General features: G+C 30.6%; 1 protein-coding gene across 2 annotated transcripts in view; it reads left to right on the forward strand.

Moving 5' to 3' along the window:
- LOC114336054 (dedicator of cytokinesis protein 3) overlaps positions 1–16,145 on the forward strand; it is a 403,673-nt gene that overhangs the window by 369,892 nt on the left and 17,636 nt on the right. For both annotated transcript variants that reach the window (XM_050659323.1, XM_050659324.1), the window contains 2 exons: positions 4,523–4,665; positions 13,752–13,893. In XM_050659323.1, the coding sequence (XP_050515280.1) occupies positions 4,523–4,665; positions 13,752–13,893 (285 nt within the window). The remainder of the gene's footprint in view (positions 1–4,522; positions 4,666–13,751; positions 13,894–16,145) is intronic.

Here is a 16,145-nt window from a genome sequence, read left to right on the forward strand (position 1 = left end):
TTTAACTTTGAAACACGGTATTTCGGTTATTATCAACTTTTGTACTAAGGTAAGTTAGATTAAATCGACCTATTTTAACCTCAGGAATCTAAGGTCAGGCTATGGCCTATTCTTTACCGAACACCCTGTATCCAATGTACCTTATTTCATATACATATTTACATAAGCAAAAATATAAAGATGACAATTTATAAACTTTCCATCATTAATATCTTTGTTTCCCTAATAGGGGAGTGCAATTAGAACGAAAAGATACAATGTTTCGGAAAAAATCAAACAAGGTTATATTTTTCTAAAACTTTTTTTGTTAGTTTATAAATATGTTAAAGTAAAAAGTTCTACTCACAAATTTCGCCGCTAATTGTTTATTAATTGTTTAAACAGCAACAATTGTTTTGTATAAATAATGTTAAGAATATGGGTGAATTCAAAATTTTATTTTGATAAAAAATGTTTTATTTTTGTTTTGATTATGTTGAACCCGAATCTGACATTACAATTTGCAAATTCAAAATGGCGGATTCAAAATGGCGGATTCAAAATGGCGGATTTTTTTTAATCCTTAAAAAGCAGTTGGAAAATCCGAATTTTTTTTATAAAACGGATTTGTTTACATATATGTGATATTTTTGAGAGGTTGCTGAACCTGAATCAAGTTTTGATAATTTAAATTATAAAATGGCAGATCCAAAATGGCGGATAACTTAAAAAATAGTTGTAAAATCATAATTTCTTTACAAAATGTATTTAATTCTACATATATTTATTTTTGAGAGCTTTGATAAACCTAACTTAAATGTTAACATTATAATCAATAAAATGGCGGATCCAAAATGCGGATTTTCTAAAAAGAACATAAAAAAGAACATTTTTCTAAAACATTTATTGTCTTTATTTTTAATAGGTTGTTGAATCTGAATTAAAGATTAAAAATTTAAATTTCAAAATGGCGGATCCAAAATGGCGGATATTTAAATGAAAAACAAGTAGAATCCAATCAAACAAATATGGAATTTCATTCTTAAAAAAAAGATAAACAAATAATTTGCACAATAATATTAAAAATTAAAATGTATTAGAAAGAAAGAACAAATTATTCAAAATCTATCTCTTCAATATTCAAAAAATTGTTGCAATGGGATCATAAATAAAAAAGTTATTCTTAGTAAAAAGCTCTGCATATCCTAAAACTTTAAATGCAATCAAAAAATATCAATTTTGTACAAGATATGTCAATACATAAAAATTTCAGTTAGGAGTAAAATACCTATATTTTTCATAATACTGAAAATTGTTATTATGGAAAGTTGTTCAGAATTAAAAACGATGTGTCAATATGCAATAACACTCTTCTAATCGAAATATTGTGAACTATAAAGGTACATATTTATTGCGCGAAATATAATTTTTTAACATACGTCTATAATATTGATAAAATATAATATTTTATATTTGCATATTAAGTGTTAGACCATGCACAGCTATTTATGACGAATAACTTTCTTCATAAAATTAATAATACATCAGTTATCATAAATAATAAGTGAAAATTTAATGATGTTGGGTATAATTAATTTGAAACAATATTAAAAAAAAACAAAATTTTCGATTAGAAGAATATAATTACGTATTAGAACATAGTTTTTAATTCCAAACAACTTTTCTTTATTACAATTTTCGATATTGTGAAATATAAAGGTACTTTACTCTTTAGTGAAATTCATATTTTTTGACATACCTCGTACAAAATTAACAAAATTTGATATTTGATGGTTGCATCTTATGTTATATATGATGCAGAGTATTTTATAAAGAATAACTTTTTTGCGTAAAACTGATATTAAAAAAGTTATCAATAGATTCCAAGTTAAGCAGACATACTGTATAAGAGCTAAAGAAAATTTTTTTGTTGAACATTTGTTATTGTTGAAGCTTATTATTAAATATATTTTAGGTAAGTTTTACAAAAAAAAGTTTTGATCACTCTGTATATACATTTTTTCAGCTGGTACTTTTCGGTTTTTGTATTACATTTTTGTTATCTTTCTTAGTATTCTCAAAAAGAAATTGTTTGTTTCATTTTTAAACTAAAATAATTCAGTGATTTTTAAATATTACATCCTAAGCCTTAAAAAAATATAAAAAAATTGTATTAGATTTATTGAAACTTGAGTAATACCGTCTTAAAGTGGTGGGAATTCTGTAAAACTACGAAGTTTTCAAAAATTACATTTTTTGAGACAGCGTATTATTTGAATTAAATTTTTGAGATTTTTTTTAAATGAAACATCGTTTAGCAAGATGATTGAGAGGTAATTTGTGCAAATTTGAGAGTTTTATAAGTAAAATTGTATTAGTTACACATTTTTAAATCATTTTTAAACAAAATTCATGTAAGGCTCACTTTCCGCCCACAAGTTACTTATGTCCATACATTTTATTTCTTTTTATTACAACCATAAGATAGCTTATTTCATCTTCTTTCATGTCCAATTTGTAAAATTTCTTTTGATCCATTAGTTAAAGAATTACATTTAAAAAACTCAACCGTGCACTTCTTCCAACGCTAGTTTACAGTGCGCCAATGTGTGTGAGAAGGGTGACTTTAGCGTTATAAATAAAAAATTACAGAAGCTAGAGATTTAATTTTAGAAAAATCTTTATATAAGGTTTTTTTTGTAAAATTTTCTGAATTTTTCAATGGTCAAGTCAGTTTTTTTCTAAAAATTATATTCTCGGAGTTATTTAAAAAAACATCTAACTTCGCTGTTCATTTGTTTAATAAAAAATGAAGCACCCACTTCTCGAGTAGAACTTTTTGATATGTTGTTTATTAAACATTTCTTAATGAAATTACAAAAAGTTTTATCTTGTTTGATTTTTTCCGAAGTGAAAATCTAAATGCACTCCCCTATAAATAATATGAAAAATCGCAAATACAGGTGAATTTTGTCTTCAAGTGGAAGCTTTTCAATGAATACTTTTAGCTCTCAAGTTTCATCATCTTCTAATAAGGATACAGTTTATATTTATAATTTTAAATTTGAAGGGGAGTCAATTGACACATTATTTTAACGGTTGTTTATATTTTTCTTCTAAGGTAGACTAATCTAATATTTTTTCTTGATGTGCCTTATTATCAGTATTCTTCTTGATGTGCCTATCCGTAACGAATGTTGGCAATCATCATGTCAATCTGTATCTTATCTACAGCAACGCGGAAAAGCTGCACAGATGTTGTGTTGAACCAGGTTCTGAGGTCCTTTAACCAGAATGTACTTCTTCCTGGACTACGCTTTCCAAATATTCTAACTTCCAGGATGGCATGTAGGAGGGCATATCTGGATTCATTTTGCATAATGTGTCCGAAGTATTCTAACTTTCGAGATTTGATGGTGGCCAGTACCTCTTGGTTCTTCTTAATTCTACTGAGGACCTCCTCATTTGTGACCCGGTAGCCCACGGGATTTTAAGTATTCTCCGATATAGGCACATCTCAAATGCTTCCAATTTTCTGCACATATCTTCGTTCAAGGTCCACGATTCAACACAAAAAAGGACCGAGACGACGTAGCATCGCACCATTCTTACTTTTATGCCTAGAGAGTTATCAAGTTACTATGTGGTGACTCTTGACGAAGGCCCCCATCCGGTTAAAGGTGGATATAGCTTTTCCGATGCGCGCTCTTATCTCTTGGTTGCTGGTCCATTCTTCATTTATTATGGTTCCGTGGTAGTTATAGTGCGTCACTCTTTCTACAGGGATTTGGTTAATGTAGAGTGAGTTTACCTTCTGTTATCTTTTTCGTATTTACGATCCTAAGCTTTGTATTCTGTACGTTTATATTGAGTCCATATTGTTGACTGTAATACGAGATTTTGTTCGTAAGGACTTGTAGGTCTTCTAGGTTGTCCGCATACTATTATGTCATCTGATGATGTTTAGCCGGTACCCGTTTAGTAGAATACCTTTTTCAGTTTTGTGTAAAGATTCTTTCAGAGTAGAGGTTGAAGATTATAGGAGACAAAATACAGCCTTGTCTCACTCCACGCATGATTTTCACATATTCGGTGTGTTCACCTTCAACTCTAAAGTTTACAGTCTGATTCCAGTAAAGGTTTCTAATTATTTTCAGATCTTGGTTGTTATTTCCTGCTTCTTTTAGCATTTCCATCATCTTGGCGCGCTATACTCGATCAAACGCTTGCTCGTAATCAACCAGACATGCTTATACGTCGCAATTGACGTCTCTGCATCTCTGGAATAAGACTTGTATTGAGAACAAAGCGTCCTCGTACCAACAGCATTTATGAACCCGAACTGGCTGGGGGCCATATTGATTGTCTTTAGGAATAATTTTAGGAGATGACTTATCAGGCTTATCGTACGGAATTCTTCTTTTTGTAAATATAGGAAAGATTAAAGCTTTTTGTATAACTATGTGACCTTTATATTCCAGAAACTGCAATGTACTACAGATAATATTTCATTTAATTTTATGTTAAATATTGCATTTTGTAGGTAATTGAAGAAGGATTAATTCTACATGGAAAATTGGCGCCGCAAAGTGTCCAGCCACTTCATCAGAGATTATTAGAAAGATTTATACAGTTGAAAGAAAGCCTTGGTGCCTTTAATCAACAATCCACTAATAGTATCGTAAAGTAAGTAGTCATTTTACCATCTTATTTATAAGTCACCAAATGTATTTAAGGTAGTGTAAGATATTTAAGTTGTCAAAATTATCTTATCTTTTCAATATTTAACTGAGAGATAAGGAAAATTCGAGGTATCCTGGATTTTAAAAGATTCGTTTAAAAAATATATAAACAAATATAACAAATAGGTTTAAACTTTTTTTAAACCATTAGTTAGCCAAAGAAAAGGAAACAATAATCACATTAATATGGTCTTTAGAAATCTTATTACATTTATTGATTTTTTTGTCCAAGAAAAGGGAAGACTTTTAGAGGGATAAAAAATTCAAAGTGGTTACCTACTAGCTATCTTTATTACTGGTTAAATCAAAAGTTCAGTATGATAACAAATTTGACATTATCTAGACATTACCATTGATTGTAAACCTCCCACCCATTGATTATAAGCCTGTAGTTATTAATCAATGACATTACATTTACAGAAACAGAAATGTCGATATAAAAAGATTGTACTTTTAAAAAGTATTAAGAGTACGAAATTGGAAAACCAAGGCAAGGGGTAGGAAGGAATGAAAGCGGATTCTGGAACAGGCCAAAACCCACCAGAGGTTGTAGAGCCAATGATAATGATAATATTTTTAAAATATATATTTTTATAAAAATTTAATTAATATTTATTTAAAAAGCTCAACAGGCCTAGGGCTAAAAATACAATTAATATAATACAATAATATAATACTATATATTACAAAACTTGTATTAAGTGGGGTGGCTTCTTGTCCAATGATGCTCCTTGTCTACTAAATTGACTTACTATTGCCCTCCATTCGTCCCTGTTTGTTACTCGTTCTTCAAATCAATAATTCGTTCATCTGAGATTTTCCTGTACGCTATCAAACCATCTTTGCCTGGGTCTTCCTTTCCTTCTTTTCGTGATTGGGTCCCGTTTTAGGATAATATTTGGCATCCTCTTTCCATTCTCGTCACGTGACCCATCCATCTCACTCTATGTGCTTTTATGAAGCAACTAATGCTTGGTTCGTTATACAGTTCCTATAGTTCCCTGTTTGTTCATCGCACCCAACCTTCCTCCGTGTTTTTGCCTCCATATATAGCTCTGAGCATGTTTCTTTCCCATCTTTCCAATTTCTCCGTATTTACTTTTTTCATTGTCCATACTTCGCTACCATACGTCACTGTGAGCCTTATTACCGTTTTATTCAGGGTGTCCCGAAAAGATTCGTCATAAATTATACCACACATTCTGGAGTCAAAAATAGTTTGATTGAACCTAACTTACCTTAGTACAAATGTTCTCATAAAAAAAGTTACAGCCCTTTGAAGTTACAAAATGAAAATCGATTTTTTTTAATATATCGAAAACTAGTGCCCAAGCAAAAAGTGCCCCAGTAATAATAAAGACAACTAAGAAGACATCAAAGGTGACAACTCTTAGATATTAAGTAGTTAGTAAGATAGGATAAATAAAAAGTTACTCATTGGTCAAAGACCAGATTGTAGCACTTAGCAAATTAAAAAAAATCGAAAACTATTCAAGATTTTTTATTGAAAATGGACATGTATCATTCTTATGGCAGGATCATCTTAAAACAAAATTATAGTGAGATTTGTCCACCTCATACTAATTTTACGCAACCTTCTGTATACGTTCCAATTAATTCATTATTGTGGTACCATTAGTTAAACACAACGTTTTTAAAAGTTTTTTGCCTCTTAGTATTTTTTCAATAAGCGAGTTTTTATCGAGATGCGACTTCTTTTTTAATATATTTACATAAAAATTTTATGGGAGTTTTGTTCCTTTAAACCCCCCAAATGTTTGTGTACGTTCCAATTAAACTATTATTGTGGTACCATTAGTTAAACACAGTGTTTTTAAAACTTTTTTGGTTCTTAGTATTTTTTTGATAAGTCACCTTTTATCGAGATGTGGCTTCTTTTTCAAAATATACCTAAAAATGTAGATTATTAACAGGTCTCTATAATCGTACTTAACCATATACAGCGTGTCTACTTGAGTTGGAAACATATGGGAAACTTTTTTATTATTAATTTTACGAAAAAAAGTTATTCTTTATAAAAAGTTCTGCATGCCCCAAAACCTAAGATTCAATCATCAGATATCAAATTTTTTGAATATTATACGAGGTATGTCAAAAAATATGAACTTCGTTCAAGAGTAAAGTACCTTTATTTCTCTCAATATCAAAAATGCTTATTCTGAAAAGTTGTTTGGAAATAAAAACTAAGCTCAAATATGCAATTACATGCTTCTAATTGGAAAAAAATATTTTCCAAATTTTTCTCAAATTTATTGATACTAACTTCGTTTTGATTCATTACACATACGATAACTCTTTTATTATTACTTTTACGAAAAAAAGGTATTCTTTATAAAAAGCTCTGTAGGTCATAAGGCCGAAGATGCAACCAACAGATATCACATTTTATTAATTTTATACGAGTTATGTCAAAAAATATGAATTTCACTCAAGAGTAAAGTACCTTTATTTTTCACAATATTGAAAACAGTTATTAAAAAAGTTGTTTAGAACTAAAAACTATGTGTCAATATGCAATTACATCCTTCTAATTGAAATACTGTGAAATATAAAGGTGCTATAATATTGAGCGAATTTCATATTTTTTGACACACCTCGTATAAAATTAATAAAAGTTGATATATCAGGGTTGTGTCTTAGATTTTAGACCATGCAAAGCTTTTTACGAAGAATAACTTTTTTTCGTAAAATTAATAATAAACGAGTTATCATATTTGTAATAATTAAAAACAATGTTGGGTATCCTTAAATTTGAGAAAAATTTTTTTTTCAATAAGAAGCATGTAATTGCATATTTGATCTTAGTTTTTAATTCCAAACAACTTTTTATCATAAGAATTTTCGATATTGAGAGAAATAAAGGTACTTTACCCTTGACCGAAATTCATATTTTTTGACATACCTCGTATAATATTCAGAAAATTTGATATCTGATGATTGAATCTTAGGTTTTGGGGCATGCAGAACTTTTTATAAAGAATAACTTTTTTTCGTAAAATTAATAATAAAAAAGTTTCCCATATGTTTCCAACTCAAGTAGACACGCTGTACAAATATGTGGTGGTTTCGATAAACATTCAAAATATCTCGATAAACACTGGTTTATCGAAAAAGTCCTAAGAGGCAAAAATGTTTTAAAAACAGTGTGTTTAACTAATGGTGCCACACTAATAATTAAATTGGAACGTACAAAAAAGTTTGAGGGGGTTTAAGGGAACAAAATCCCCCTAAGATTTTTATGGGGTACACAAATTTCACTTTAATTTTTATTTAAGTTGCTGCTGCCCTAAGAATGCCACACCACACGTCCATTTTCAATGAAATATCTCTAAGAGTTTTCGATATATGAAAAAAAAAAATTTATTTTCATTTTGTAACTTCAAACGACTGTAACTCTTTTTGTGTGCACTATTGTATATAGGTAAGTGAGGTTCAATCAACCTATTTTTGACCCCAGAATCTGTGGTATAATTTATGACCAATCTTTTCGGGACACCCTGTATATCCTTAGCTTTATTTTTGTCGATACATATTTGGATTTTATCAGTGGTTTTAGGCTTCCCACCTTTTATTTCCCTTTACTAATCTGGAATTCAGTTCTCTTTCTGACCTTTCTGATCTATAATAAACCCCAGATACGTAAAATGGACCACTGTCTCGAAATTAGATTTCCTTGTCTCATTAGATGTGAGAGTGAACTGTCCTTCTTTTTGCTCTGTATTTCCGAGTATCATGTACTTTGAGTTTACTTGGTTTATTTCTAGATCAAAATATTTTGCCTCCTTTTCTAATCTATTCGTAATTTTGTTTATTCATTTTCTTGTTTTCGCTAGAACAGTAAGATCATCAGCGAAGACCAGACATGGATGCTCATTGTTGAAGATAAATCCGGTCGTTTTAACACGGCTATTTCTGATTATCAATACTAAGTTAAAAAGCACTGTTGATAACGGATCTCCTTTTCTAAGACCTCTGTTCATTTCAAATTCATCCGATGAGAATCCTTTTCATACTACATGATGAAGGAAAGAAAAATGTTCTCTCACTGCGATGCGAATCCCTTTGACCTTAAATATTTTATAAGGTACGTTTTTACTGGAGCGGCTGTTGCACTCATCGCTGAACAATTGTAGCTGAGCGGTGATTGCGGTGTACTGATTGTGTGGTTTGTTAAGGAGCCGCTGTGACTGAATCATCTACAGCCGTTGTACCGCTGGAGTCGCTAGCGTCGATTTTTGGAGAGCAGACACAGTCGCATACGCTGAGCGCCACTGAGCGGTTATAGTGGCGTATGTACGTGATTTTGAAAGTTTTTTATTTGAGAGATTTTTAGCAGTGTGTGAAGTGAAGCTTGTTTTTATAAAAATATCTCATTTACATCATCTCCTAATAAATGGTTGTTTATCAAAATTTTGAAGTATCCTTCTTCTTGTCTTCTTTTAAATACTGCATGTTTCTATAATCTTGGAGCACTTAACATTTCTAACAGTGTCCTTCGTCTATTTTTTCTTCGTCTTCGTCCTCTATTTCTTCTGCTAGCAGGTATTTTAAGAATCATTGTTTTCTTTTAATAATAATAATATTATTAATAATTAAAAAATGACTTAGATCTGACGTAGAATGTTTCTTAATTTGATCATTTCGAGTTACGAACAATTTAAAACAAACTAAAAAAGGAACGAAAAATGACGATTTTCAAAGGCGCAAAAACACAAGTAAAAATATTACTTTTTTTGTAACCGTCAAATACCTAAATTCAAAATTCAAACCTATCAGATTCCGATAAGAAATTTTGCCATGTTTTATTCTAAAATATAGTTTTTTAATTGTTAATGAGGAAGGTTCGTTATGGGAACCTTTAATGCATCTAAAAAACAATGTTTTAAATTTAAGTAAGTCCAAAATACTTATCAAGAACTCATAGAATAAGGTTTGAACTTGAATTTGGGTACTTCGTAATTTCAAATCATTTTGTACTTATATTTTTGAACATTGAACATCGTAATTTTTCGGTTTTTTTTGTTTAAAATAGTTTATAACTCGAAAACGATCAAATTAAGAGAAAAATTAGAAAATACCTTTTTTGTTTCGAATGATCCAAAAAATCTAAAATAATATCTACCCGGACCGAAAAAAAATTAGTAGAATTTATAAAAAAGGCAATTTTTAATTATTAATTAATTATAGTCTGGACAAAATTATATCGGGCGCCCCTTGTTTTTTTATAATTTTTAATATACTCAGGCCCGGCCCTAGGGATTTTGCCGCCCTGGGCAAGATTGGTGACCGCGCCGCTCCCCCCCACTTTGGTAGACCCATGACTCACCACCTTCCTTCAGCGATCACCAACTTAAATCACGATTGTATTTTTTTTGATGTGTGCTTTGTGCTAAATTATTTAATATGCCATTTTCCACTGTATTTGAACAATATACGCTTAAAAATACATATATTTGCAATATTTTCATGAAATTTTACTACATCACTATGATTATATTAAAACATGCTTTAATATCCAAAAACTCACTATGCGTATCCATAACTACACACTTACTTTTTTAAGTAAGTAATACTATTTTTATCTTGACATGAGAAAGTCTTCTAACAGCCGGTTTCCGAAACGTTATTCAAATCTCCGATCATCTAATCGGCTGTCAGATTTGATCAACTGTTAACCTGTGATGGGTTTCTCAAACGCCAATTATTGTAAAATTGCATGATCATAGATCATGTAATCGATGATCTGACATACGATTTGGTAGCGATACTGTCACAATTGGCTGTTATCCTTCAAAATTTCAATTATATTAACCTCTAAATCCAAACTTGTATCTTTAGATTCTAAAGGTGCATTCTCTCTTTTACGTACTGTCACTTTTGTTTGGAGCAAGAATTGAACGAGAGCATTTTAAAAATGAGGCTAGGTTATGTGACGGGAGTTGGAGATATAAAACAGTTTATTTATGATCTATAATATTTTATAATCGTATTTTCATTTTTGGTCTATATATTTACTTTTTATATTTATTTTTAATTTATTTACCGGCTGTTTTATTGTCTTCAAAGTTAGCTGCTATAATTTCTCACACGTTTTCCCTCTTATTTACATCGCTATAATCATTATGTTCTGCTTTTTAGAGCTCTGGCCTCTCAAAAAATAGCTCTATGAGTCTAGCATCCTTGTTATCTTACATTTTTAAAAGAAAAAAAATATAAATTATATAATAAAATATAAAAAATGTCCGAGATATCGATGTTCTGCAAGTTAAATAAATATTTTAAATTATTTCTTCCATAAAAAAATCTTATTTTTATTGAATAATATGATTTATATCATTTATATATGTGTTATTTGACAATTTTTTCCCGGTATTTGTTAATTACAGTAATTAAAAAACTAAAAAAACTCTTAACAGCTCGTTAATCGACGGATAGTCGCAGATTAGGTAACAGTCCATTTTTACCGCCGTTTGACAAGCGAAACTGGTTAATCGACCTTTCGTAGACTCAAAACACTCATGATCGGCTGTTAACTAACGATTAATCTTTTGTCAGGTGATCGACTATTGTTAAAACTAGTTTGGTTGACGTTTCTGACGCATTTAATCTATTGTTAATCGTCGATTACATAATTTTTGAGATGATCATCCTTTCGGAAACCGGGCGTAAGTCTTTAATAATTCTCAAAGATCCAGGGACTCCGATATTTCGTGCTCAATAGAGATTGTCGCTAGTGCACTCAAACCTTCCTGGGGACATAGTTGCCCTTAAGTAATTTTTTATTAATTTTAGCTTTGAAAAGCTTTCCTCTCTGGAGGCCACTGTCACTGGTAGGGTTACAAAAATCCTCAAAGCAACGCTAACGTTGGGTGCGAAATCAAAATCATACTCTCTAATCATTTTCAGTGTCTCTAAACCTATTCTTGGGCTTCACAATCGTGGAAAGTACTTTGAGTGCATCTTTTAGATCAGCATAATTTAGGTCTTTTGACTCATCAAAAGTTAAAGCATCACATAGCTTAAAACATTTACCTGATAAATCATTAGCCTGATAAATCACTGATAAATCACTATGTCATTCAAAAACTCAAAAATTTCTCCATGGCTCTTAATTTGCTGAAATCTATCACAAATAGAACTCGACATACATATCGTGTCTCTGAATCTAGGTCCATTCTTTCATCTTCAGCCTCATAGCCGAATTGTCTTTTCACTTTCCTCTTTCTTGATGTTAGTGTGCCTCTGATTTTCGGGTTCTCAATTTCTAACTTTGATGGAACTCTTTTTTTGCGTCTGTCAAATAGTCCTGGAATTTTAAATCACTTCTGAGAGACCTAAAATGGATTTCTGTTTTTTTCTAAGAAACTGACAGCTTGATACACTCAACTTAATATCAATACTCTGCAGTGATTTGACTACGTTGATGTGAAGTAAAATGTCATGCCATACCTATTACCAAGAGCAATGAAAATTAAAATCACGTATTTGATTTTCCAAACAGTTTGCCTCATGAGCAACCATTTTATCGTTGGTTTTATTGACAGTGATTTCTACAAGAGCATAGATTTCTTCAAGGTAGATTTCTTCAATTCTGTATCTGATTGGAGTAATTGAATCAATTCTCATCTAGTTCCCATCTACACATAGTTGTTTCAGACAAAGGTTTCAATGTTATGCTAGAAATATAATTTTTTAGTATAGCCCAACCATGAATAGATGGTGAAAAAGAGTTGTAAATTTTTGTGACTAAGAAAAAGAAAGAAACTGCAAACTGTGAGGCTATACCAGCATCGTTCACGACTTAGTTGAGTGAATGGCTAGAATTAGAACATGGGACACAAAGTTCTTCCTTTTCATGTTTGCCCCATTATCATACTCTTGTCCTCTCATATCGTCCAAAGGTATTCTCAGTTTCAGTTCATTCAGTTTTTGCAAAATAGCTTATGTCAGCTTAGCAATAAGCTTCAGCCAGATTTTTCAAATTATTATATCCATTTTCAGTAAATTTAATTTTAAGTGAATTCAGTGAATTTAATTTAGTTCTGGTCCCACTATTCTTATGCGATAAAGAAGGCGGTGTTGTCGATTTCCCGTCGAATAAACCTTGCAATTGTTATTGTTTCACTTAATAATTCTCGTTTTTACAGTTGCATTTTTGATGCTCTTGTTCATAATATTGATTTTTATAATATTAAAAACATAATTTATTATTTCCTCATTTTCAAAAATTGACTGTCCTCTTAAAATTGCCGCCCCTAAATTCACCGCCCTGGGCGGCCGCCCAGTTCGCCCACCCCTGGGGCCGGGCCTGAATATACTAAATTACATATCAAATAATTTTTATACATTAAACATTTTTTAGCCCTATGCACCTGCTCTAATCACCCAGAGACTTTGTATCCGGAACGTCGCGTCTTTTTCCCCAATAAACTGCTGACGGATTGTTCGAGGTTGAAGCACTTCTATAGAGGTTGAAGACTATAATCAATAATCATATCGCTTCAGTAAAAACACTCCGTTTGGATCATCGGTCCGCAATAGTCGCTCAAGTAAAAACGTACCTTTGTGGGAAAAGCTCACGACGATTTATTTGAAGTGCAAGAGACTTTGACATTCCTCGCCTATTTTGGTTGTTTAATTCCGTTATTATTTTAAAAGTCGTGTGGTATTGAGAGAGAAAAGTGTATTAAAAGAAAGATGGCACTGGATTTTGTAGATGCATCTGGCAGTATAAATAAACATTTAGTTTCCGGTTCGAAAATCTAAGATGCAACTTTCAAAATGTTAAATAAAAACCTTGAAACTGAAACGTCATAACAACAATGATAATTAGTATGTGTTATGAAGTTTTTCCGTATTTTGTTTTCTGGATGCTTATTTAGGTGTTAGATAAAAATATAGTTTGAAAAATCCACTGTAAAAGAAGTAAAAAATAAGCTGAAAGGAATTTGATTATACAATGTGATCAAAAAATTATAATGATACGTAATACAAAAATAATATTTTTAGTACTCCTCTTCCACCTGTACCCACAGATAAAAGATTATTAATGGAAAATGGTAGCAATAGATCTTCCGGTTCTAGTGGAAATTATGGACATTTAGTAGAACATCATACAGCAGAATACGACAATATATATACAAAGCCGGCGGTAAGTATAAAATTAACAACTAATTTCAATATGATATACTGACGCATTTCTAATCTTCTTCTTCTTCTTCTCTAGAACAATCCGAATTATTAAGAATTCGTTGTTTATCAGGAGCTTTAGAGGCAGCTTCTTTGATAATACATTTTGTAGTGGGAATCGAACCCACATCATTTAGTACCAAAGGCAGATACACTATAACATATGAACTAATAGCACAATTATTCGTGTAATCCGAAAAAGTGCACTAAACTCACCACTCTGGTCAAAAACTATCTCTAAACAGAAAAAGTACAACTATATAATAATATAATAGTATATTTTAAAATCGTGCAACTCACTAAGAGAACGAAACAAAATCTCCGTGTTCTGGAAATTGATTTTTGCCGCAGATCAGCAGGTATATGCAGAGTGATGCACGTAACAAATGAAAGAATAAGATAAATCATGGACGGAACAAACACCGCCATAGAAGAAATACTGCAAAAGCAGATTATTTTGTATGGACATGCATAGATAATGGCAGACCATCGCCTACCGCAGTTAATATTTACGCCAGTCAATGGGAGCAAAAATAGGATATTACCTCCGAATTCTATCCTACTGCATGGATTTTAATGAAATTTTGGGAATAGCCTCTACTTATCTCCTAATTCAAAGTCTACCCTATGCTGATGTGTGCTTTTATCTTGAGGGTGGTTCCCACCCCTTCTCGGGGGTAGAAAATTTCTTGGTTAAAATAACCACGGAAGTGGCTAAGAGAATTTAATTGTAAGCAAAAACTGTTCTATATATATTTTTTTTGAAAACTCAATATTTTTTGTGTTATTCGTGGTTGAAAATTGGCTATTTTCATTGAAACATAACACCTTTTCGAACGGTTTTTTGCAAATATCTTAAAAACTATGCATCTAACTAAAAAACTATTTGGTTTATTTTTGTAGCTTATAAAAAACCAAAGAGACTAGTTCCTTCATAAACCTTCTAGTTATAATATAAAAAGAGATATGATAGGTGAAAATAGTTTGTTTTTTTCGTGCATGCTCAAGTCGTTGTATTCAACTTGAAATAACAGACAAACGGTCGATTATAGGTGTATAATGTTGCCAACACCTTTTGTAGTGCTTAAAAAGATCTTTAAAATAAGCAATATTAAAGGTATATTGCATTCAAACTAAGCGAGATATGCTGCAAAAAAATTGATGATTAATGTATTTTAAGAAAAAATGAATATATTTAACCTCTCATCCACCAGAATTTTAATGCATCATTTTACTTCTACAATACCTTTTATTATATAGGCTATTGATTATATTCAAAATAAGATAGCTAAAAGGAACTACAACGTTAACGGGGTTTTATTATTTCATATGGTCAATGGACATCTATATATGAAAAAACCTCGGAGTGCTACCATTTAAAGGGGTGAGTTTTTGAGAAATGGGTGAATTAGTCCCTGGGCACAGGTTACATTAGGGTGAGTTCTATGCACTTTTGGTATAAACATACCTACATAAAAATTGTTCCTGGTTAAATTTCCTATCTAAATATCGCTTTTTAAAGTCAATGATACTTTTTTTTACAAAAATATATTCAAAAGAAAAAGCACAAAGAAACCCAAAAGAAAGAAATTTTGTTTTTTGTCCCATAACTTTTGTCCACGAGGATATAGGTATAGACATCGCTTTACAGAAAAAAAACCTACATATTTCTTCTTTAAAATGTTGTGTAGTAGAGGTAATTAGGATTTATAGTTTTCGAAATATGATTTTTCAAAGTTCGCCACTCACAGCAATTTTGGGCAATTTTCCTTGTAATTTCGCAAATATTGTTCTGTAACTTTTTTCCACGTAACTTTAGGTATATGAAATGGTACACGTAATAGAAATAGAAATCAATTAGCTTTAAAATGGTCTACTGTCTAACGTTGTACGACTTTTTTTTAAAGAGATTATGGTTTTTCAAAGTTTTATACTTTTAACGATTTTCTATAATATAATATAAAAATAAAATTATATTATTATATGATATATTGTATATTATATAATATTATATTATATATAGTATATAATATAATATTATATTATATAATATATAATACCTAATATAAAAAAAATATTATTTTTTACATTTTTTACGATTATTTTTGAAATTTCTCATTATAACTTTTTTTCTTCTACATTTAGGTATATATTATATTATATAATAAAAAAAGCTTATTTTGTTTACTTTAAAATTTTGTATTACAAAAAATT

Source organism: Diabrotica virgifera, chromosome 8 (assembly GCF_917563875.1).
Source record: "Diabrotica virgifera virgifera chromosome 8, PGI_DIABVI_V3a".
Lineage (NCBI taxonomy): Eukaryota > Metazoa > Arthropoda > Insecta > Coleoptera > Chrysomelidae > Diabrotica > Diabrotica virgifera.